The 23,916-nt window shown below is 38.3% G+C and overlaps 4 protein-coding genes and 1 long non-coding RNA gene across 10 annotated transcripts; 2 read left to right on the forward strand and 3 right to left on the reverse strand.

Moving 5' to 3' along the window:
* Positions 1–1,684: 1,684 nt before the first annotated feature.
* LOC135648730 (uncharacterized) lies at positions 1,685–4,116 on the reverse strand. The gene is made up of 2 exons (XR_010501050.1): positions 3,978–4,116; positions 1,685–1,893 (listed from the first exon to the last, which is right to left on the reverse strand). It is a non-coding gene; the product is annotated as an uncharacterized LOC135648730 (long non-coding RNA).
* Positions 4,117–4,659: 543 nt separating this feature from the next.
* On the reverse strand, positions 4,660–8,073 carry LOC135648729 (uncharacterized). Its single transcript, XM_065166642.1, has 4 exons — positions 6,937–8,073; positions 5,968–6,047; positions 5,520–5,784; positions 4,660–5,439 (listed from the first exon to the last, which is right to left on the reverse strand). The coding sequence occupies exons 1-4, from the start codon at positions 7,700–7,702 to the stop codon at positions 5,177–5,179; spliced, it is 1,374 nt and encodes a 457-aa protein (XP_065022714.1). The 5' UTR covers positions 7,703–8,073; the 3' UTR covers positions 4,660–5,176.
* Positions 8,074–8,859: 786 nt separating this feature from the next.
* LOC135648443 (reticulon-like protein B8) lies at positions 8,860–12,938 on the forward strand. Of its 5 annotated transcripts, none has more exons than XM_065166143.1 (7): positions 8,865–9,126; positions 10,068–10,148; positions 10,683–10,871; positions 10,965–11,145; positions 11,218–11,359; positions 11,920–11,989; positions 12,561–12,938. In XM_065166143.1, the coding sequence occupies exons 3-7, from the start codon at positions 10,706–10,708 to the stop codon at positions 12,728–12,730; spliced, it is 729 nt and encodes a 242-aa protein (XP_065022215.1). In that variant the 5' UTR covers positions 8,865–9,126; positions 10,068–10,148; positions 10,683–10,705; the 3' UTR covers positions 12,731–12,938. The 5 variants fall into 5 exon arrangements, with proteins under 5 accessions (XP_065022218.1, XP_065022215.1, XP_065022216.1 ...); XM_065166144.1 differs by having other exon boundaries at positions 8,865–9,092; XM_065166146.1 differs by lacking the exon at positions 10,068–10,148 and having other exon boundaries at positions 8,860–9,126; positions 11,907–11,989; positions 12,561–12,615.
* A 1,573-nt stretch (positions 12,939–14,511) lies between these two features.
* On the forward strand, positions 14,512–17,334 carry LOC135648731 (NAC domain-containing protein 21/22-like). 2 transcript variants are annotated; one of them, XM_065166643.1, is made up of 3 exons: positions 14,512–14,953; positions 15,745–16,016; positions 16,726–17,334. In XM_065166643.1, exons 1-3 carry the CDS (start codon positions 14,764–14,766, stop codon positions 17,158–17,160), a joined length of 897 nt encoding a protein of 298 aa, XP_065022715.1. In that variant the 5' UTR covers positions 14,512–14,763; the 3' UTR covers positions 17,161–17,334. The 2 variants fall into 2 exon arrangements, with proteins under 2 accessions (XP_065022715.1, XP_065022716.1); XM_065166644.1 differs by having other exon boundaries at positions 14,536–14,953; positions 16,735–17,334.
* A 1,469-nt stretch (positions 17,335–18,803) lies between these two features.
* Positions 18,804–20,630, reverse strand: LOC135648934 (cocosin 1-like). The gene is made up of 4 exons (XM_065166960.1): positions 20,295–20,630; positions 19,926–20,194; positions 19,377–19,841; positions 18,804–19,287 (listed from the first exon to the last, which is right to left on the reverse strand). Exons 1-4 carry the CDS (start codon positions 20,521–20,523, stop codon positions 18,889–18,891), a joined length of 1,362 nt encoding a protein of 453 aa, XP_065023032.1. The 5' UTR covers positions 20,524–20,630; the 3' UTR covers positions 18,804–18,888.
* Between the last annotated feature and the right edge of the window lie 3,286 nt (positions 20,631–23,916).

The following is a 23,916-nucleotide window of genomic DNA, read 5'->3' on the forward strand; positions in this document are numbered from 1 at the left end:
TGTTTTTACAATAATGGGATGTCAAAAACCAACTGTCCTCCCATATATGAGTAGAGTTTCCATCCCCAATGAACATCATATATAGATAGATAGGCCCTTCCAAGTTGTCCAACAACATTCAAGAAAAAATTCAAACTCTAATTGTCCCTTTTAGAAAATTGAATGTTCCAAAGAGAACTGAACTCACCAGCAGACTTGTTCTAAATAGTATATTCATAGTTCAAAAAGCTCTTAATGCTTTAATTTTGCAAGACAAGGCATTTTTAGGTAATATGTAAGTCTTTGACAAGTAGGTGCAACAACTTATGAATATCGCCTTTGTCCCCTAACAATTTCTTAATAAAATAAGATATTTTGTTTAAAATGTATTAAGCATTCAAAGCAGAGAGCTTTTCCAATTGGCTAATTTACTTTCAATTTGATTTGCATTGGTTTATGAGTAGATTTGTGAAGTTTAATATTAAGACTAGTTAAATATTTATATATATATTTTTTAACATTTATACTAGTAAATTTAGAAAAGAAAATATCAAATTTATGAATGTTAATTTTCAAATTGATAATACTTGTAAGGTTTGTGAAGGATTCTCAACACATTAGCACAAGATCAAGGAGAAGCTTTCAAACGAAAGATAGTATTATCACTATATATTATATGACCGATTTTAAACTAACATCTTATAAATAAAAATAAAAAAAATATTTGAATTTAGTGGAGAGAATTTGAATGATAAGACATGCAAAAGAGCAGGAAAAATTAATGAACTTGCAAGAAAAATTATAAAACTTAAATATAATATAAGATATTTTACTTTTGAAGTTATAGATCAAATTGGTAATTTCATGAACCACTAAAGAATTTTCATGAATGTTTCTATTGAGAATAAAAGCTGATTTCTCTTAAGTTATGATCGATTGAAGCAAAGGTTCAACCGAAGACTTTACCTTCAATTCTATAACAAATACTGCATAACAAAATCCTCCAAAAAAACCTTATTCTCTATAGAAAGTTTACATTTGAGGATAAAAACAATAAAGATTTGTTTTCACACATTAAATTATGAAAATTCTTCATAACAAATAGGAAGGAGTCAACAATTCAATTATGTGCCAGTGAGTTCTACAAAACTCAAAATCATCAACACCAGACTTTTAACCTTATTTGTAAATTTTAATTTTTTTAATTTTCTTAATAGTGAAGGGTCTAATAAAATTATCTTTATGAATAGGATTGATCTTGGATAAGTAAACCATAAGCCAGAGGTGATCACTCTCTTAGTTTGATCATCCCTATCCAAAGGGATCTATAGAAATCAGGAAAACTGCAATCATATATAACCTTATTATCTATAATAATACGACTGATAACCTCAGCAATTAGAGAAATATGACTACTAACATTTTATCTTCTTCTTCTTCTGGTCACAAAAATAAGAAATATTTAATTGAAAGGCTCTCCTCTCTTTCTCTCCCTCTCCCTCTCCCTCTCCCTCTCCCCACAAAGGGTTTCATTGTAGGGGGCATTGTTCCACAAGTATTCACTTATTATTGCTAGAACCAGCAGACAACAACGGTGAAGGCAGCGCTAATGTCGTCAGTACGTCTTGTTGAGGAGTTTGACAAAACATAGCTCTGAGTATTAGCAATAACAAAACATAGCTCGGCAAAATAAAAGACACCAGTGTAAGTTCCAAATGTAAGGTTCGCATTGCAAGACAAAAATGTCTTTATCAAACTCAATTATCCTGATAAACTAAAAGGAACTAATGGCAGACTCAAATTACTACGACTACTACTCCAGAGGTGGTGGTACTTGCTTTGGTCCAGCTACTTGGATCTCTGCCTCATCTTTCTGCGCTTCCTCTTGAGTCGCCTCATTCGCTTCTTCTTCCACTGGACAAAGTAGACATATGATAGTTAAAACCATAATTTGAGCAAGAGAGCCATTGCTCTAGACAAGCAAAAAGAGTCACCTGGTTGAGTTTAAGTTGTAACAGTTGAATATGATGTCAAATTCAGTCAGCGTGAGCTTTTTGATTAAATTTCATTCCAATGGTTTTAAGGCAGAAGTAATAAACGACTTATTAAGTAGAGAAAAAATGCTGCGAATAGCAAGACAAAGATGAACTTGTAAACGATACAGCAGTCACCACGCCATATAGTACTTGGGGAGAATGCAGGCAATTTCCAAACAAACCCTCACTATGGCTAGATTTTGCTTTTGGCTAGATTTTCCAAACAAACCCGAAAGTCAACTTCACCAAGACATCAACCAAACCAAAGCAACCTTTTGCTTTTGGCTAGATTTTCCAGTGTCCCAAATTTTAATCAGTATTATCAATCTCTCTAAATTTCGCCCTTAACCACTTAGTTTCCAATAAACAAATAACGTTAATTCTTCTTCTACTTATTACATCTCCCAATTCTAACCTCTTTCATGGAAGTGTTTCTATCATCCAAGAAACCAACTGAATCTTTCCATCATTTTTTAATTTCTTTGCTCGAATAGATCCAAAATAATATGAAAACTCTTGCCTACTTTGCACTGCCCAAGCACCGATGTGATATGCCTTGACTAATATGTCGCTAACTGCTAAGCTGTAATCCTAGCTCATAGAATGAGGTAAGCACTGATGGAAAATCACATGAAATCCAAAACAATATGAAAACTCCAGACTACTTTGCACTACCCGACGCCAATGTAATATGCCTCGATGAATATGTTGCTAACTGCAAAGCTATAATCCTAGCTCATAGAATGAGGTAAGAAATGATGGAAAATCACATGAAATAACCCCTTATTGCCATGACACAAATAAAAGAAAGGTGAAGTTTGATGTCCGAGAGGTCACAAGAGTCAATCTGAGAACTGGAGTATTGATACGAGTCCTGAGGGTTCAATCATCTCCATCCATGGTGTCATTGTCATACGTTATCTCTAGCCCTATCTTTCCCAAAATAATAGCATAAAAAATACATCTATGTGCACCTCTTGCACCCAGTAGAGGTCTGGTTGCTAACTCATATGTTTGATATTTTAGAAATATTAGGGAAAGGCTTAGGTGCTCCAGTAAGGTTACTCTACAACATGGGTGACCAAGGTTTGAGTCTTAAAAACACTCTCTACTTATCGAGGTGAGGCTACATACACAGAAGTTGGAAAATGTCATGCACTGGGTTGGCTATTTTAACATGTAAGAAGAATTGCTTGCTTCAGCACAGGTACCCTAACTGTTCTGTTTCCAACAGCATATTATTCTCCATCAGCATTTGGCTCTAAAGTTCCATATACTAATACTTCATATATATTCGGGTTAGATGTCTAGGTATATATGTATGAAGTCACCAGCTCATTGTCAGAAATTACAGAAACAGTTTATTGTTAGTCCACTATATCTATCCTCCAATGATTCATTCTGAAGTGCTCTTCATTCTTCTGTTATATCAACTTATGATTCAAACATGATAAAGTGCCAATTACCACGACAAATTCCCATGTCAAACCACAAGAACATCATTTATTTGTCACTGTAATCATACAATCATGATTTGTTAACGTGCTATTCATCGCACAAAAAAAGACGTAACCTTCAACTGTCACAAAATAACACTTGGAATATGAAGAATTCAGAAAGATAACCACTTCTACAAGCAAAAATCATATACACACAAGGAATCAAATAACGCGGAAACCCCTCGATCCCAAGGTAAGATAACCCAGACGGAGACACATTTCAACAGTTTAGTCAAGAAGATATCCAAAGATTTCAAATCGACCTAAGCAACCCGAATCTCAAAAGCCAGAATCAACTATAACCATCAATAACCCATTTCTGATGCTATGACTCCGTATGAGAAAACAAAAAGAGGCCGTTTTGGGGAACGATTCGGATCCAGCAACGGTACGCGAAAAAAGGAATCAGGCGGAAGAACTGACGCAGAAAGGAAAGGTTGAAGTGCAGAACGAAAATTCGCACCTTCGCTCTCATTGTCGAGGTGACGCTCTCGAGCCTTCTCCGATCTCCGAACCCTCTCTCTCGCGCTTCGAGCCGCTGCGCTTTCCGGAACAATAGGAGGGACGCTTTCGTCGGGTATTTACGGAGCTCATGGCTTCAGAAACCCTAATCGAGGATAACAATTGGGTCATGGCTCGAATTGGGCCCGACCCATCTACGTGATTGGGCGGGCCGGTGAGTTGGGCTTTGCCCAAATTTAGGACCAGATGGGTCCAAAGTCATTATGCAATAATTATTAGAATATTTTAAGCATTTCATATTTTTATATATTTTTAACTCAAATAAATGATGTGTGATTGCAAACTATTGACTTCTACTAAAAATATTATATGGTAACTATAGTTTAAATGCCCAAATATAAGAACTAAACTTAAATGGCCAGAAACTTCTCTTGACCAAAAAAATGTTTATTGATGACACCACAAATGCAACTTTGGTGAGTGCAGCCCATTAGCAGAAGGTAATTTGGCAAGAGAAACAATTATAAGATGAAACAAGTCAACCTATAAGCAAGTAATCATATAAACCAATTAGCTACTTTTCATAGCATGAATCTGGAATTATGTGAATGATAGGCCATAAACAAATGTAAAATGCCTGCCACATTGTACTGATTTTATTCTACAATGAGACATTATAGATGTTACAGGAAAACAAGAATATATATCTCATTCTTCATCACACATTGAAATCCCACAATAGAAAAGTTCTTTCTTCCCAACAGATACATCAAAGAGTTATTACAGGCTGAATCATATCTGTGGCCAGCTCTATGCTTTCAACTGTTAGTAACCAAAATTGCAGAGAGGACTGTGTGTGGAAAGAAATGACAAAACTGAAGGTATACCAATAAACATTCATCAAGTTCCAACTGCTACATTGAAGGTCAGCAGATTTCAAACTTATAATGTGAGAGAGGTTGAATGAAATGGTTGGTACAGAGAATATACTCCATGCCAATAATAGCCTTCTAAAGAAATCTGTGTTCTCTGACACAAAAAGGGGTGCAAAGGACCTAAAATGATTAGGGCAGTAACAATAGAATCTATACAGGGGAAGATAGAAAAGAGAAGGCATTTCTCAGGAGAATCTTGTGCCAACAGAAGTCATAGAACATATGATGGTGAAATTTAGTTCCAAGAGATATGCACCACAAACTTTCAGATGCGCATGTAACCTCCCTGAAATCCACCTCGCTGAAAGGTTCTACTCAAGAAAGACTTTCTATTAATTGACCAACTCCTTCTCATAGCATAACGTCTACGCCAAGAAGTTAGCCGAGCATAGAGAGAAGGAAATGAGAAGGAAACTAGAAGCAGAAACAATATCATAGCACACAGAACCATAACATTGCGAAAACCATCTTGCAGAGCAGGATCCTTTTGTGCTGTCCATGGCACACCACCAACATTCATTCCGAATACTGTTAAATGAACCGAAAAGAAGAATTATTGTCAAGAATTCCAGAAAAGCAGACCTTAAAAAATTAAAAAGAGAACTTACTTCCTGTAACAATGGATAGAGGAAGGAATGTCAAAGAGAGAAAAGAAAGATAATAAAGCTTCTTATTTATTTGCTCTGACTGCCAGCTGTGAAGACCAGCTTGAATTGCAGTAACCCGGTTTACTATAAATCCCAAATTATCTTTTAGCCTCCTGAGGCGACCTATTAGTTCTTCAAGAGCAATGATATCTTCATTTGCAAACCAACTTTTGGCTGAACATTTCTCCTTTACACGTGGGAATACTTGCTCGCCATGAGCAACAACCTGGCATGATCAGGAAGAAAAAAACTATAAACTAGCAACACAAGAGCTTAACTTCTACAATAACTGCAAACATTTCTACAATTGATTGATTACATATAGGCAGAGCAGAAAAGATGCCACTTGTAAACAAAAATCAATCATCCAACCTTGTGTAACTCAAACTAATATATATGAGGAACTCACTTGAAGCAGGCGTTGCAAATTCAAATGCAGTTTGGGAAATCTTCTGTCATCCAGCATTTGTTTCTTTAATGTGGAACCACCTGCAATCATTAGAAGGAGGTGGCATATAATATAACATAATAAGTTAATCCACAAGCATCCTTGCAAAAAATTGCAGTTAGATCAGTGTAAATTGTCCATAAAAATAAAAGTGCCACACCGTGACATCCACACTAGCTGCATAAAGTTTTGCCAAAAAGAACATGTTTGCTACACCAATGGGAATATGTTGTGGCAAGGAGAGATTGTATTAAAAGAAACACATGAATGATATAGAACACTTCAAAGATTATGGAAGGGTAAAAACCTGATGCCAATGCTTATTAAACTAAGAGTAACTTGCAATATAACCAAAAAGAGGTTAAAAAGATTCGTGGGCTTTCACATTTTTTGACGAAATAGGTAGTTTAGTGTTTCCCGTTGCCTGAAAATAGTTCCTGACTGTTCCCAAATGAAAAGAAGGCTAATGGCTGAGACTCTTCCACATCTATCTAAACTAACATATATCATGCTTGTCCTAATCAGTTAACAAACCTCTGCCACTACATAAATAGGAGTGGAAGAATTCAATTCCCAACCTGTGTTGAGGCAGGGCATTCAATTGGAGCAAGAGGGGTTCGAGTAGGAGTCAGTCCTGTATAGATGTCCCCATCCAACAGGTTGATACACAAACGAATGCATCTAGAGCTTCATTTTTCCCTGATCCCATCTCAAACCTCACAACCATTTCTCGCAGAATAAGTGATTCATAGGCAATAAATATACTGATATGCTCTTTATTACATAAGCACACAACCAAAACCTTCATTGATTAATAGCAGAATTATGTGCATTCCGAAGAAAGATAATCGCATACACCAAAAAGATTATATAATCCACCCAGTTTGGTGATCATAGATTATCAAAGCCAAAGATGTAAGATGTGATTACCTTTGTCTAGTTCCAGCTCTACTGCATCCAATTCCATCTCAAGCTTAGTCACTATATCTTGAACATGATCAACATGCGTGTCGATAATGTGCACAACAAGGTTCGAAACTTTTACTGGCACGGGATTATCTGCCTCCTCTGAGTGGTTCATCGTAAGCAAAAATTCAAGAACATGTTCCCGAATGATAATGCCGCTACGTCCCCCCTCCTCTTCTTCCTCCTCTGCATCCCTCACCAAACCTGTGCTCTCAATGCTTGGGATTTCCGACAGAAGCGACTGCCCTGTGGGCGAAAAATCCAATCTTGGGATCCGTCCGAGGCTCACCGTGATGACCGAGTTCTCAGTCACCCTCGCGGCCAGCCTCAGGGTGAAACTACTTGCCGCAGGACCCGGAGAGTTCACGCGGAACACGAGGGCGCCGTCCACATGCCCGCAAAAGGGGCCGTTGCTGACGAGAGTGAGAATGTCCTGAAGCTTAAGCGGGGGACACAGGACATCGATGAGATACTGAGCAGACAATGCCAGCTTCTGGTTTCCCTTTGGGAGCTCCGCATGATACCAGCAGAATTCTTTTCCACTGCCTTCCTTCAGATCCCATTCTTTGTTGAAGTAGTTGCCCAATCCATCGAAAAGATAGGCTTTCTGCCGCACGGCACCGGGAAAATGGACCCGACAGTGTCGAGGCTCTCTGACGAGCGGCTCGCCCGAGGGTTCCCTCCCCTCCTCTTCTCCCTCTGCTGCCGTATCATCAGAGAGCAGTTCCATAACAGGAAAGACCAACAAATCAAGCACCCCAAAAGCTCTCGGCTTCGAGCAAGAATCCAACGTTCGACTGAAAGATCCCAACTTTCCCAAAAAGATTCAAAAGAAAACCAAAATTCAAGTCGAATTCTAGAAGAAAAGTTTGCAGCTTTCCATCAAAAGACGACAGATCGGGAAGTATCAAGCCTCGAAGGGTCCCCGGATGGGCAAATACCCAGAACCAAGGAATCGAGGTGGGATGAAGAGTTCGGTGGTAAGAGACGGCGGAAGGACCTAGTCTTTGCACGGATCAAGACGGGTTCAAAGCGCAGAAACGGGTGGCAGAGGGAGAGAATAGACGAAGGTACGAACGCTCGACACAGTCGGCACCTTCCTCGCCGCTTCACATTCGACACTCGAACCCCAAAAATACAATCTAAATAGCAAGTAAAAAAAGAAATGCTATGAATACCAACATAAATTTTATAATTTACGGAAAAATGAATTCTAACAAAATAAAAAATAAGTGCCGACAAATAAGCTTAAATAATATTTTATTTTTATTTTTAAAATGACATAATACGCAATTAAGGTGTATGTGAATATAATATATGTTGATCAAATAGCATATATTATATTCGAGTCCAAGTCCAATTAATCATCTCATTAAGTGATTCAATCTTAAATTTTATAATTTGACACTATATATATATATATATATATATAATTAAATAACATATATTATCAAGTGTTAAATCTGTATAAAAAATATATTAATCAGTCTGAATATTCCAACAAAAATATAATTTGACTCTTTATATCCCTTAGTTGGATGTGACTATTCTTACTTTAATTCCACATTTATCAATTTAAATATTTGATTACCATCATTTATTGAATATTTTTAGTTAATTCTATGCAGTCACATATTGTTTTTGATAGGACTTGTATCTAATTTTACATATTAGTTTTATTATCATTTATCATTTGTAAAAGAGAACAAGTTTGGGTCACTATCTTCAAGACATGATGGTGAATTCAGCCACTGTATTATATTGATTTTGATGGAGAACCTCATGGACAAGAACAAAAGTTGGGTCAGTGTCTTCATGTTATCCATAACAGTTGTGTGTTTTCAGATTGAAATGAGGAGAGAATCCATGGAGATTGCAGTCCCAACTGCAGCAGATCTTGGTAAGTTGCAGACTATTAAATGCAGCATGTGCTCACCTTTTCATCCTGTGAGCTTAATAGGAAGAAAAGGGTAAAGAATGAAGAGAAAAAAAATCTTTGGAAAGGAGGGCCAAATGCCACCACACGTTTCCCATTAATGATTGATGATGGGCAGCAACCCACCAGTGCTCTGCTGAGGCTTCGTCATCTTCAACAACACCATTGAATCCATATTCCACTGGTTCGCTCCTCACCTTCTTCTTCTTCTTCTTCTGGTGAGTCTTCCTTCCTTTCATCTTCTGGGCTTTCTTTACTGTTGTTGTCAATATGATTGGTCTCTCTTTTCTTGGTTCACTTATTTCAGGAGTGATTTCAGTGGGATTTTAGACTATATAAGATAGAATTTCTTGATTAAGTCCGTCTTGGAACTGAGGATGTGTTTCTGTTTAGTTGTTTTGGCCTGTAGCATCACTCTTGTGAAGGTTTTCTCTTTTGCTTGGGACTTTGTTTCTTCTTCGGTTGGTGTGTGATTTTGTGAGGCTACGAGTAGTGGTTGTTCTGAAGATGCCTCTTTTTTCCCCTTCATTTTGGTGTCTCTTTTTGGGACCAACATAAGAACAAAGTTGAGAGAATAGGAGTGGTTCTGATCGCTTGGAACATATATGGGAATGGTGGATTATACATCTAAGTTCTCTATTGGTCTCTGTTTTTGGTTCTTTGTTTCAGGAGTGATTTAACGAGAACATTATACTGAATATGATCTTTTCACTGAGTCAGACTTGAAGCTTCTTGATTTAGACTGTCTTGGAACTGATTATTTCTGTTTGTTTGTTTTGGCCTTCAGTATCACTCTTTGATGGCTTCCTTCTTGCTTGGAACTTTTTTACCTTGTTTGTTTGGTTTGTGGTCTTGTGAGACTATAATGATAGATGTTCTCATGATGCCTCTTTTTTTGTCACCTTCATTTTGGTGTGTCTTCATGAGATCACCATAAGAGCAATGTTGACAAAAGAAGAATGATCCTAATCACTTGGAACTTTCAGTTCTAAGTTTGCTCTATGAACTACTACTTTCTAAGCTTCCACAAGTCAATAGACGAAGATATATCGACTCAAATAGTTATTATTGGTTCTTTTCTCAATTTGTTGTTTGATTTCCCTATGACTTCCAAATCCATGTACCTGCACTGGAGTCTTACTTGGAAAAGTGCATGCAGATTTGCTACTGAGAAGCTTCTATTTTCAGAACATCTGATTCACTTAGACACTTCAAGCCACCGTCCCTCATTTTCTGTAAGGTAGAACATCTATCTGCCTTAGCAAATGGTTTGAGTTTGATCCATATCTAATGCAAACTGTCCATTTTCTCCACCATGATGTTGTGGGCTTGAACAGACTTCACGAGTCATATCTACTCATGATGTAGGATAACCTTGCAAGGTCTTATGGCCTATGCTACCGAGCCATATACCCTGTCTTGAAAGAAAAGTACACTTTAAATGTCATATGATGCATATGCACTCAGAAAAATATGATTGTTGTAAGATTGTTATTTCCCTTTAGCTTGTTTCCTGTCTGCCCCATTATTTTGTTCTCTCATATAACTTCTGACTTGTCTACCAACAATGCTATGAGCTAAATGTAATAGGCAAAACAAGATTTGAATGGCCAAATGTTAATGGTCTTTGTTAGATCACATCAGGTGATTATTTGGTTCTGAAACATTATTTACTATGTAATATGATGCTTTTCCTGAAAATCTAATTGGCTTTCAAGGGCAAATTGCTTGTGATAAATTGCCTATGTTAGTTTTGATGAACATATCGACGCAGGACAAAAAGAAACGCCTGAAAAGATGGAGCATGCAGCTGGAAATATTCTCAACAATATAATGGAAACAATAGCTGATGGTGTCCAACAGCATAATCCTGAGATTGAAGAACAAAATACAGCCTCTGCCCGGGTGAGAAAACTATTTGGACGCCAGAAAACCATTCATAAGATCTTGGGTGGTGGACAATGTATGCCTCTTTTTAATCCATTTTCATATTTCTTGTTTTTGAATATTTTGTTGGCACAAATGAAGCATAATTTTTTTTTGTTTGACCTTTTAGCTGCTGATGTGCTGCTATGGAGGAACAAGAAAATCTCTTCTAGTGTCTTGACATGTGCAACAGTTATCTGGGTTCTCTTTGAATGGCTTAATTACCATTTCTTGACTCTGTTAGCCTTTGCACTTTTTCTCGGAATGCTTATTCAGTTTGCTTGGTCTTCTGCCTCTGTTGTACTAAACAGGTATCGGTTCTGCTCAAATGTTCTATCCAAATGTATGTTAAAAGTTGATTGCTGACCTATCGATTCTGACAGATCGACATCTCAAGTGCCTCGACTTGTTATACCCGATGACCTATTTGCTAATGTTGCTGTTTCTCTTGGTGCCCAAATCAATCAATTCTTGGGATTCATTCAAGATGTTGCATGTGAAAGAAACTTGAAGCAATTTCTTGTGGTATGTATTTTCTTCCTCCTGAGGAAATTTTTGGTATGTATGTCATATCATATTATGTCTGCCACTTGCATTCCATGAATGTTTGAATTGCTAGAATAACATAACACCATGGCCTTCGTGTGAATTTTTTGAGTTGCTGTAGTCGTCGATTTGGTGGTTCTGTTGTGAACGGGCTCCTTTTCTTGCCATACATGATGGTCCTTTCAAAGGACATATATAATTATATATTACCACAAGCTTGCAACCAGAATTACAAATAAATTGCATGGTGGCATTGGATGCTGAGACTGGTCATATAACATAATTACAGGTGCAGTTCCGTCAACAACACAAGAGTAGATGGCAAGCTAGATGATGAAGAATGGGTCATAACTCATAGCGCTTCATTAATTTTATGCCAAGAAATGTGTTTGTGATACTATTTCTGTTCTCATTACAATTTAGTAGTCAAGTTTGCCAACCCTCACTCTCTGACAAAATCATAATATTATAAGATTTTTTCTATGTTTGTTTTCAAGTAATACTTCAAAATAAAGTGAAACTCAAGTCCTTCATGTCAGGTTGTAGCAAGCTTGTGGGCTGCTGCTATTATAGGGACGTGGTGCAATCTCCTCACTGTTGTTTATGTCGGTGAGAAACTATTCCTTTCTTTAACTGCTTCAAGACATTAAGTTTGTCTCATTTGTTTTGTCTGGTTTTGCATTTCATATATGACGATGTAGGGAAATGCTTATTCATTAATAAGGAAAATAAGAAACATATGAATTTTGATTTTCTACTGCGTATAATATGTGAGGATACTCATTTTCAATTTTTTAATATATAAAATAAACCATTGACTTAAAATACTGATTGGTCCATATGTATCAACTAGTGTTTACCAGTTTGACGAAATGTCCATACTGAATCATATGGCTCAACACCGAGGCAATAACATTGATTTCTAACTTTCTAGTATATTATTCAATTATGTCGATATAATCCCTGTGCACCGATACTATACCAGTCTGTGATAAATAAATCATTTATCTAAACAAGTTGGAATACAGTAAAAATATACAACCATTGATGTTCTACAATGAGTAATTTTATGAGCAAAATTGTTCACAATAATTGCCGAAGCAGATTAAACAGAAACAATTTAACTAAATGAAGAAAGCTTGTTATATCCTTAATGCTATATATTGTTTAATTGGTGCAGGATTTGTTTGCGCTCATACGCTGCCAATAGTGTATGAGAAATATGAAGATCAAATCGATGACTTTCTATATAACCTCCTCGGGCAGTTCCAGAATCACTATAGCAAGCTGGATGTGAGTGTGCTGAGTAAACTATCCAAAGGAAATCTCAGATCAAAGAAGAATGACTAGAGTCCATCCTTCTTTGGTTCATCTTGTCTTTTATTGTGTGATCGACTTGCTGTATTGCTGTCAAATAAAGATGAAAACCTCCACCACTATTGTGAACACAACAGCAGCAATTCTGTGCATAGTCTTTTTGCCACTGAATGCTGGTTTCTGATATCCCAACTGGTTGTCAAGCAATTATGCAAACAAATCATGATGTTCTTTAGGTCAATTCCGATGCATTCTAAATGTCTCATTGAGCATTCTTTGTCGATGCTTAATCTCAATGATCAAAGTTTGGAGGTTTTTGGTTTCTAAATTAATGCCCTTTTTTATCATAAAAACCAGCACTGCTCTCTGCTTACCTGTGATCTGACAAAAGCCTTAACAAACACAATGCTGCACTGCATTGATTCTCCCAAAACTTCTCAGCATGCTGAAGCATTTTAGTGGCACAGCCAGGCAAATGAATACAACCAATTTCACAGGTAATCTGCATAGTGAAAGTTAGCATGGACTGTTTCCTCTGTTCATGCATTCTCCAGAGCCCAGAAGTCCAAGATTTGAACACATGCAGATGACAGTAGCAAATTTTCTACACACAAGCAAATAGCCAGAAACATGGAAGGAGATCTTCTATGTTACGGTCAGTATTGCTTTCTGCTGTATTTTGGCAACTGCATTCAAGTGAAAGAGTTCTTGAAGTAGCAATTCTGAAAGATCTGCTTGCTTGACTTGGCAGGCCACCTGCTCCAACCCTCCATTCAAACTTGAAACTGGTTGTTTGATTGTTGTTGCAGCATTAGATAAATGACTGGATTAAGTCAGTAAAGTATAAACTGAGTGAATATGATTAGTTCAATGCACCTGTAGATTTCAATGTTCATCACCATGAACAATCCACAGCAATTGACTAGGCCTTTGTCTCTCTTTAAATGGAAACTGTGATCCCAATAGAGCTCTTATTTAAAGTCACAACTTGGGTATGATGAGAGTGACTCCTATGTCCAGTTACCGATCACTTTTCTTCACAGCTAATGGATGACATTGAAGACCAGATTCTATCTAATCCATTGAAGAACTTTTGAACTTTGACACCATATTCAACGCATCTACTATGTTTTCTTTGTGAAAAATTGAAGTTGATCCCTTATTTAAATTCAAATAATATCTGTCATCTGTGCATTTCAATTTTTTGCAATGTGTGGCTATTCCTAAATCATCTTTTAGTCTGAAAAGATGATTTGGATGTCTCAGTAGAGACGAAAATAATAATCGAAAGGAAGGTAAATGACCATCGTACACTATGCAACGGGACGTGACATCTAATGGCGGATGGCTTGTCGTCTCCTTTCTCGCCGAATGTTGAGTTGTGTGTGGCATGAGTTGCTCGCCTGACGAGATGCATCAGACTTGATCTTTCGCTGTTTCCATGGCGTTCTTGGCCGAGTGGGATTGGCAACACTACCTTCTCGACTTCGTGCATGACAACAACGGAGCTTTCAGACTGATGGCAGAAAGGACAGGCGGCTATGGCTGTGGCTGTGTCTGTGGACATTACTCACACTGTCTACGAGAACCCTCTTCACCTCAAACCTTATCCCTCGGTATGTGGATCCTGATGAGGTAGACACTGTTCTTGCTGTCTTCCAGATTGATACTGGTTATAAATGCAGTGATCTGAAACTCGACACTGAGCATCAAAGACTGCAAACTGTTTAGGTTCATCTTCATCTGCTTCGATTGGTGGATGAGATGTGACCATGCCATACTTCCTTGCAGATAAATCCTTCTTACTCGACTTAGCAAGAAGAATGACTCGAGAACAAATCTGCATGTCGCCATCAGCGTCAACAAGCAACGTGGGAAGGATGATAGGAGCGGGAAAAAGAATGTGGCATGATTCATCCCCTCTCCCTTCAACCTCCAATCTATCCCATGCTTTTGCTCCCCTTTAAAGTTGACTTGGCGAACCTATTCATACAACACCTAATCCCCCCCTAGTCTTAATACATCCCATCACATCCTTGCTTCCATTCTGTGGCTTGGCGGCTCTCATGAACGCCACCATGAGCATGTTGAGCATGGTGGAGGCGAAGCTGCCTCCAGGTTTCAGGTTCCACCCGAGGGACGACGAGCTCGTCTGCGACTACCTCGCCGCGAAGGCCGCCGGAGGCAGCACCGAGAGCAGTTCCATGATGATGGTGGATGTTGATCTCAACAAGTGTGAGCCATGGGATCTCCCTGGTATGATTTCTTTCCCCCGTATAACATCATTTGCTGGTGTAGCATAGTGTTGTTTCCGCTTGATTTCACATGAACCAGCTGGTGTTTCTTCTTGAAAGCGCACGGTTTGATCCATCAAAAAGCATTCTGTAGACAATATTGAGTTTGCTGCACCCTGCCATGGCTGCCATATCCTTTAATTCGTATGATTTCTGAGAACATACAGAAATTTTTGTGTGCTTCCTTTCATTTTTCCTTCTACTAATCCCAGAAGAAGGTACATTTCTTCTTTTATGTCTATCTTATCTCTTCAGCTCAATCTCCATGCTTCCCCTTTCTGGCTTTCCCAACAGAGGAAAATATGCTTCTGCCAAACTTGGCCACTTTCTAACCTCTTCATGTGTTCTGTTCCTGCACGATTGACTGCCAGAATTCCGTGGATTGTATTCCTGCTGCCCATGTCTATCTGAAATGAACCAAAATCCAGAAGGAAAACTTTTTAGCCTCCTCAAGCCAAAGATTATTGCTTGTCATCTTCTCTAAAGTCATGTTGCTGAAGAGTTCATCACTCTGGTTTTAAGCAATCTCTATCATGGAGTTAGGTTCATTGCTGATGCCAAAGAAGCCGTGGAGTGCTTGCCTTGTCTCGCACAATCTCCATCAAACTCGAGACAAATTCATCTCGCATCAAAGTCCATCAGATCATTTTCTCTGCTAAACAGTACCAAGATTCTGATAGACCTGATGGTAATGATGATAAACTTATGAAAACTGTTCAGTTTTCGCTGAAGTATATTGTTTCCGTGGATCAGCTGCTGCATGTGTTGGGGGCAACGAGTGGTACCTCTTCAGCCTTCGAGATCTGAAGTACGCGACCGGGCAGCGGACCAACCGGGCGACCATGTCAGGCTACTGGAAGGCCACAGGGAAGGATAAACCAGTGACTCGAAAAGGATTGCTGGTTGGGATGAGGAAGACTTTGGTGTTCTATCAAGGAAGAGCTCCCAAGGGGAAGAAGACAAAGTGGGTCATGCATGAATTCCGCATGGAAGGATCCGATGGTGCTCCAAAGTTGCCTTTCAAGGTATCCTTGTGATCTCAATTCTTATAGATCACAGACTGAGAAGAAGATCATCTTTTTTGCTGCATACTCTGTTCTATTATCACTGTCTTTTCTTACCTTTTTTCTTATATTAGATCACAGATCTACGAGCAGATTTAAGGCTTATATTAGATCTTTGTCGGAAGTTCTGCAAGGAACTTAAATTCTTGACCACATAAATCCAGATGCATAAGTACATAAATTTAAAGACAACATGGTAAAAGTTGTTAATTTAGATTAAATCATAAATCTCTATGCAGAGATAGAACTATTTATGAAACATGTTTAACTGTGGACACAGTGAGGTCTGATAACACTTATAACTGCAGACAGAAGATATCTTGATAGATTAGCAGAGTTAAAGAACAGCTAGTGCTTATACATGACAATTTATAGCAGATTATATCCAGGATAAAGTTCTTTGTTAAGTATATGTCATTTTCCTTCCACGAGATAGACTCTTGAAAACTTCTTCAAGCAATTGCTGTATCCTTATTTGACTATATATTTGATTGGTATTGTATGTATAAAAAAATATCTCAACTCCTATACAGTGATCTTTAAGCTAATGTGTGAATGCTAAGTAGTCATCTCAATCACTCAACTGTCATAATAATAATTAATTCAAAGTACTTGTCCTGATGTTTCTGCTAATCCTCTCATCACAAGGACAGTGACACTTATTTCTTAGTGCATGCAGCCAGACTGGGCCCTATGTAGAGTCTTCTGCAACAACAGAAGGATCTCCACCATGCCAAGCATGGAGGCGAGCCATGAAAGCTCAGGTTCACAGTCCCTCTCAGCTCTAATGGACAACTGCATCACCTTTGGCCAAACCCCTTTCTTCTCAGAGGGGTTTGAGCAGGTGCCCTGCTTCTCCAGCTTATCTCCAAACTATGTATCTCAGTGCCAAGACTTTGTCCTAACAAAATGCTTAGCTCAAACTGGTGGTTTGCCTGAGCTGAACTCTGGATTGAATCAGCTCACTGGTGACAGAAGGGACTCGAGAACAGTTCTGAACCACCTCACCAAGTTCGAGGGTGATCCAAAGGGAAAGGTGGTGCCACAAGGGGGTTTTGAGGATTACTTGACACAGAGTCGTCTGCCATCAACTTGGAATCCTTGAGGCTTGGTGAGGTTGGTGGGCAACTAGAACAGAAGATATCACCTACTTGTAGTCACTCATTAAAGTTGTCGACATGTATAGTTTGATGACTTGACTGTATTCATAAGCACTGCATAATCTTCTATCTCCTATTATGGGATTTTATTATTATTATTATTATTATTATTTTTTGTCTGGACAAGTTTAATGGGCATTTCAGAAAAAGATTAAGGTTGAAGGATAATCTCTGGTCTATATCACATGCTCTGTAGATCTGTTTAATTTGTCTTCTCATGTAAAATTTAGTGTGATCAATTATGCTTGATTGCAGAATTCAAACTGCACATCAAGAACTGTGCATCTTAAATATTCCCCTCACTATTGCAGAAAACACTACTGGATCTGGTCATTGCTTGTGCCATTGGCAGTGTCAAGTATTGCTATGTTTTTAGATTCTAATCTGCAGACTAGTTCATAGTACCAGTCAACCTTCTACAGCACAAATACTTTCTAACAAAGAACATAGCTGCCAGCACATATCAAGTATATTGTGGAAATGATCAGTGGAACCTTTCATTTAATCTATTTCTCATTAGTTTATAGCTTAGCTATTCAATATTAATGTTTGATCTGAGATCAGAAATGCAGTCGTTAAAGCCACAGATAAGCTGGTCCTCCTTCAACAATCCATTTGTTTACAGTTAAACCATCAACTACAAGCTCAGATGTTGTAGGTTGATATGTTGAACAGGTGACACCCATATCCTACTTGTCTCATTTTAAATGGTCTGAGATCACTCAAAGCAGCTGCAGACCAACTTCTTCTGTAGGCAATAAAAAACACCACAACTAACATCTAAATCTCTTTTTTCTGAAGATTGACCATAAAATAGTTTATAGCAATGATGAAGAAGGTACCAATCATTGAAGAAAATTCCACAGCTTTCCCTCCCTCGAATCAAAATGATGATAAGGTTGCTTCTCTTCCGTGGGACAAGCCACCATGCCTACTAATATACTGTGTGTGCATGAGGACATAGAGTTTCCATGTCAGCAGCTACAACCAAAACAAGGCATACTGTGATGCAACAGATCTGCTAATTGTATCATTCAGCGGCAACAACAAAGAACCAACTTAGGGTGTTCAGCGCAGCGCAAAGGGAGGGGAATCCCGCCGTTCACGGGGTCGTGCACGGATCTTAATGCCACTAACTGTCCAAAACATGATGCCGCCAAAGAATGGGTCCCTTTAACTGACCAATCCTGTTATGCCATTCGGTTGTAATGAGAAGGGCAACTTCATAATGTCCCTTTATCTTTATATTTATTTCTAAAATAATTATTTTCTCATAGCTATGAAAGTTAACTATGAAATAGTATACTAATCATGTAATAATGGGTGGTGGGAAATCTATCATATGACGTCGTCACATTCGAGTTTTTTTTTTTTCCTAATAATATTTTTCCACCCAATTATGTCTATTATTTATTTTTAAATAATTTATTTTCTCAAACTAGTTACTAAAGTTAATTTCACACATAGCAGCATAATAATCATATGACTAACGCATTGGTTTCATAGTGGAGAAAAGAAACACGCAAGGAAGAAAGCTCCAAACATGGAACGTTGTTTATTTGTGTTGTGAGCTGATACGACACACATCTAATGCATCATCTCGTTGCCCACAACTTTTATTCACTTCAAACTAGTCATTACCTTATTCGCCTCTAGCCACACTCTTCATTACGTTACACCGAAGTCCTGATCGCTTCCCTCTCGATCTTGGAAGCGAAGAGGGCCAATTCATTTCCACGGTTAAACTTTAGCTGCATGGCCTCTTCTCTAGAGATGCGGTATGAGTTCATCAACACCTCCACCGGCATGCCACGGAAAGCCGATGTCTTCCCCACGAAATGGTTGACTATGGCGTTGTCGTTGGTCTTGATGGAGACCCATTCGAAGCTCTCACGTTGTGCCTGAATCGTCACCGCGTAGTACTGCGGAACTACCAGTAGTTGACCCTGACGGAGTTCGCCGATGAATACTGTTTGGCCTCGGTGACCCACCACCTGCACCCGGCTACATCCCCTCAAGGCGTACACGATGCTGTGAGCATTGACATTCCAATGTGGCGACACTATGGCATTCTGCAAGCGCACATGATCATCATATTTGATCAAAATTTTTGAGACCATAGATGGACGGTTGATGATCATAGATAATGCTTTTATCATACCGGGCGGAGAAGTGCCCTCACGGCACTCATCTGAACGAATCTTAGAATTGGGAGCTTCTGGCTGTTGAGGGTGGTGATCCTTCCAGCGCGCGGATTGAAGTAGTCAGCACGCAAGGGGTCTCCAATGTTCTGCCTTACCTTCATGGTGCAGAAAGCCTCTAATACATTAGATTGACATCCCCTTCCCTCTTGGCATTCTTGTCTCACCTCTCTTTCTCGTACCAGCTGCTCACTCTGCCGTGATGCTTGTAGCACCTGAAGCCCACTCGTGACAAGGACTATCTCACCCCTCCTGTCGTCGGGATTCTGGATTTTTCTCACCAATTCCCTATCGACACCGAGTGCCTCTGCTAGTGGATCAAGCTCGAAACCGCTGAGCAGGTTGTTCCCCTTTATCTGCTGTAATCTCACTTCTATTTGGGAACCTTGCTCGACTAGTCTCTCCCTCCCAGCAAGTAGAAATTCCTAGCATCATATATTTCTCAATTAAATTACCTTGAAAACTGTGTTGCGTCAGAAAATTAGATGGATGGATTCATTAAGGCTCACCCTATGCTGGCGATCCAATTGATTGGCGCTGCTGATTGTGTCGAAGGTGGTAATCGCGACGACAGCTACTTCGCCATTGTTGTAGCCCCAATAAGAAACTCCAGCGGGCAACGCGATGATGTCTCCCTCACGGAAGTAGTGGATCCTCTGGTGCTCGTCTCGGAACCTCTGACATCCGCCTGCCACCTGCTCCCATTGTTGTTCGGTTTGCTGGAAGGATTGGAACGTCTCTGGGCAACCAGGGAACACTGTTCCAATGATTCCCCTTCCTGCATCCACCATGGACCATCGTCGAGCTTTAATACAATATATACGACATGGAATTAAGTCACCATATTCAAAGAGCACGGTGTCTATGCATGAACGAGCCTTGCACAATATAGACGAGGCGTGGTGCACTGGAAAAGGATGGCAGGAGAAGGCCTCTCGGTTGGATGGTATGACGACATGCAGACACGCCCACACACTGGAGCTGCTCATTGTACTGGTCAAAGTACTCTGTGTAGCCAGCTTCCGAGGGCACACGTCGGGTGAGCTCAAGGGTGCTTAGCTTCTCGATTTTGCATTGGCTCACGCGGCTGTAGCGATGCACATTCATCCATGGTTCACCGGCTCCCTGCTGGCCGAGGCCAAGCTGGGCTCGAGAGATGTGGCAGAAGAGGAACAAGCAAAGAGAGAAAGAGAGGAGAATGGAGGTGGAGGTGGCCATGGCTTAGTGTTCTGCAGAAGGAACGGGGAGAGAGTGGTGAAGGGGAGTGCAGAAGTGGGAGGGCATTTATAATGGGTTCCTTTAGAGGGTTGTATGGAGTTTGGTTGGGAGGTCACGAGGCTTCGCATGGGTTCTCGTGTCGCCGCATGCAAACGACTGGTTTGAAAGGGAAGCACAGATGCTTAGGTTTGGTAGGAAGGGGACGATTTCAGTTGAGAGGCCAACTGCATGCTGCGAAGAAAATGTGCAGCAGAGATATCTTACTTGGTTTCTATGCTGAAATGTGTTGTTGATGACGCTACGCCCTTACTAAGCTACCAAAATGTGGAAATGATTAGTGGAACCTTTCATTTAATCTATTTCTCATTAGTTTATCGCTTAGCTATTCAATATTAATGTTTGATCCGAGATCAGAAATGCTGTCATTAAAGCCGCACATAAGCTGGTCCTCCTTCAACAATCCATTTGCTTACAGTTAAACCATCCACATCAGAAGCTCAGATGTAGGTTGATATGATGAACGGGTGACACCCACATCACTGAGATCACTCAAAGCAGCTGAAGGCCAACTTCTTCTGTAGGCAATAAAAAAACACCACAACTAACATCTAAATCTCTTTCAGAAGATTGACCATAGAATATTTTATAGCAATGATGAAGAAAGTACGAATCATTGAAGGAAATTCCACATCTTTCCCTTGAATCAAAATGATGATATGGTTGCTTCTCTTCCGTGAGACAAGCCACCACACCTACTAGTATACTGTCTGTGTGTGTATGAGGACATGGGTACAGAGTCTATAGAATTTCCATGTCAGCAGCTACATCCGAAACAAGGCATACTGTGATGCAACAGAGCTGCTAATTGTATCATTCAGCAGCAACAACAAAGAACCAACTTAGCTTTTTCTACGGAACATGATGACGCCCAAGAAACGCCGACTGCTATTGGTCGATGATGATGACCAGAGAATGGGTCCCTTTAGCTGACCAATCCTGTTATGCCATTCTGTTCTATTGAGACAGGCAACCTCATAATATCTATTTATCTTTAAGCGAAACCATCAAAGAAGGGGTTGTGGCGCAGTTGGTTTGTACCGTCTGATGTGTGATGCTGTGGTCGAGAGATCGGCGTATCGATTTCAAATGTGATGGATTTGTTCTGATTGCATCCAAACCAAACTATATTATATTTTGCCTTTTTGGCTTTTTCTATCTAATTATATCTATTATTTATTTTAAAAGTAATTATTTTCTTAAGGTCGTTATTAAAGTTAATTTTGAAACAGAGATACTAATCACATAATAATAATGAGGTGATGAAACAGTTGGCTAAGATTGAGAGTTCCAACTCCTCAAAGCCCATTCAATAAAATAAAACAACAAAGGTAAATCTATGCCAAATATAATAGATTTGGGTTTATCACAACTCTTTGATATCTATCAGATTACCGAGCCTTACTTTTTTTTACTAATGATTTTTTCTACCCAATTGTGTGTTATATTTATTTTTAAATTAATTAATTTTTTCTCAAAGTCCAGTGTCAAAGTTTACTACGAATTAGGATACTAACTATATACTAATGGGGTGGTGCCATAGTTGGTCAGCACATAAGTGATCCCTCTCTCACCCCATTTAATAAAGTAAAGTAATAAAAATATATTTGTGCCAAATGTGATAGATTTAGGTCAATTATAGTAGTTTGATATCTATCAGATTACTCCGACGCATCCGAGCTTCTTTTTTCTGTCTACTGGTTTTTTTTATCTAATTGTGTGTTATATTTATTTTTATCAAAGTTAACTACGAAATAATATATTAATCACACCAAGGTTCGTTGTACCGTATCGTACCGACGTTTCGACCTGAGCTCGGTATGGTACGGTATCGGTGTACCGGGCGGTACATTAGGGTGTATTGAGCGATACACCATCGTGTACCGAATAATTTTTTATTTTTTTCATATTGTAACGATGCTACAGTATAGTATTGCAGCACTGTAGTGATACCGGACGGTCCGCGTATCGATAACCTGTCGAACCGGTATGTACCGCCCGTACCGAGCGGTACGTTTCGGTATGACAGACCTTGAATCACACAATAATAGACACCGATTCAAGGGTTCATTCTTTTTTGCCTAATGGTTTATTCTATCTAATTTTGTCTATTATTTATATTTAAATTAATTATTTTTTTTCTTTGTCCAATTATTTTTTCTACCTAATTATGTCTTTTATTTATCTTTAAATTAATTATTTTCTCAAGTTAGTTATTAAAGTTAATTACAAAATAGTATGTTAGCGAGCGCATGGATCTCGTAAGTTATGTCTGATCCTGAGATCGAGAGTTTGAGCTTCTATCACCCCATTCAATAAAATAAAATAATGAAGATATATTTGCATCAAATGTGATAGATTTGGGTTCATTAGAACCGTCTGATATCTATCAGATGACATAGATGCATTCGAGCTTTATTGTTTTTTGCATAATAGTTTTTTTATCCAATTGTGTATTATATTTATTTTTATATTAATTATTTTCTCAAGTTAGTTATTAAAGTTAATTATGAACCAGTATACAAATCGTACAATAATAGAGTGATGGTAGGTCATTTAATATATAAAAAAAAAGCAATGAAGATATATCTGCCTCAAATGTGTTAGATTTGGTCCGTCACAATCATCCCATATCTATTAAATAATATGGGTGTATTTGATCTTTATTCTTTTTTTGCTAATTGTGTTTATTATTTATTTTTAAATTTAATTATTTTTTTTATCAAATTAGTTATTAAAGTTAATTACGAAATACCACAATATATGTAATAGATTTTCTGATATCTATTAGATGACATGAGCCAGCTTTATGTTTTTTTTTGCATAATGATTTTTTTTACCCAATTATGTGTCATATTTAGTTTTTGAATTAACTATTTTATCAAGCTAGTTGTTAAAGTTAATTATAAAACATCATACTAATCATATAATTATGAGGTGATGCAGTTTGCTAAGGCAAGAGTTTGAGTCTCTTTCACAATAAAATAAAGCAATGAAGATACATCTGAGCCAAATGTAATAGATTAGTATCCATCATAACCATATATAAATATAAATATAAATATATGTATATATATATACATATATATATATATATACATATATATATATATATATATATATATATATATATACATATGTATATATATACATATATATATATATATCACCCCATTTAATATATATATATATATATATATATATATATATATACCAAATGTTATA

Source organism: Musa acuminata, chromosome BXJ3-9, assembly GCF_036884655.1.
Source record: "Musa acuminata AAA Group cultivar baxijiao chromosome BXJ3-9, Cavendish_Baxijiao_AAA, whole genome shotgun sequence".
Lineage (NCBI taxonomy): Eukaryota > Viridiplantae > Streptophyta > Magnoliopsida > Zingiberales > Musaceae > Musa > Musa acuminata.

Coding starts and splice junctions, on each gene's coding strand:
- LOC135648731 (XM_065166643.1), top strand. CDS start 14,764: ATGAACGCCACCATGAGCATGTTGAGCATGGTGGAGGCGAAGCTGCCT. Junction 14,954..15,744: donor TGAGCCATGGGATCTCCCTG/GTATGATTTCTT, acceptor TCCGTGGATCAG/CTGCTGCATGTGTTGGGGGC. Junction 16,017..16,725: donor CTCCAAAGTTGCCTTTCAAG/GTATCCTTGTGA, acceptor CTTATTTCTTAG/TGCATGCAGCCAGACTGGGC.
- LOC135648934 (XM_065166960.1), bottom strand. CDS start 20,523: ATGAATGTGCATCGCTACAGCCGCGTGAGCCAATGCAAAATCGAGAAG. Junction 20,195..20,294: donor CCTCGTCTATATTGTGCAAG/GCTCGTTCATGC, acceptor TGGTGGATGCAG/GAAGGGGAATCATTGGAACA. Junction 19,842..19,925: donor AATTGGATCGCCAGCATAGG/GTGAGCCTTAAT, acceptor ATATGATGCTAG/GAATTTCTACTTGCTGGGAG.
- LOC135648443 (XM_065166143.1), top strand. CDS start 10,706: ATGGAGCATGCAGCTGGAAATATTCTCAACAATATAATGGAAACAATA. Junction 11,146..11,217: donor GCCTCTGTTGTACTAAACAG/GTATCGGTTCTG, acceptor CGATTCTGACAG/ATCGACATCTCAAGTGCCTC. Junction 11,360..11,919: donor ACTTGAAGCAATTTCTTGTG/GTATGTATTTTC, acceptor CCTTCATGTCAG/GTTGTAGCAAGCTTGTGGGC.
- LOC135648729 (XM_065166642.1), bottom strand. CDS start 7,702: ATGGAACTGCTCTCTGATGATACGGCAGCAGAGGGAGAAGAGGAGGGG. Junction 6,048..6,936: donor AGAGCTGGAACTAGACAAAG/GTAATCACATCT, acceptor TAATGATTGCAG/GTGGTTCCACATTAAAGAAA. Junction 5,785..5,967: donor ATTTGCAACGCCTGCTTCAA/GTGAGTTCCTCA, acceptor TGATCATGCCAG/GTTGTTGCTCATGGCGAGCA.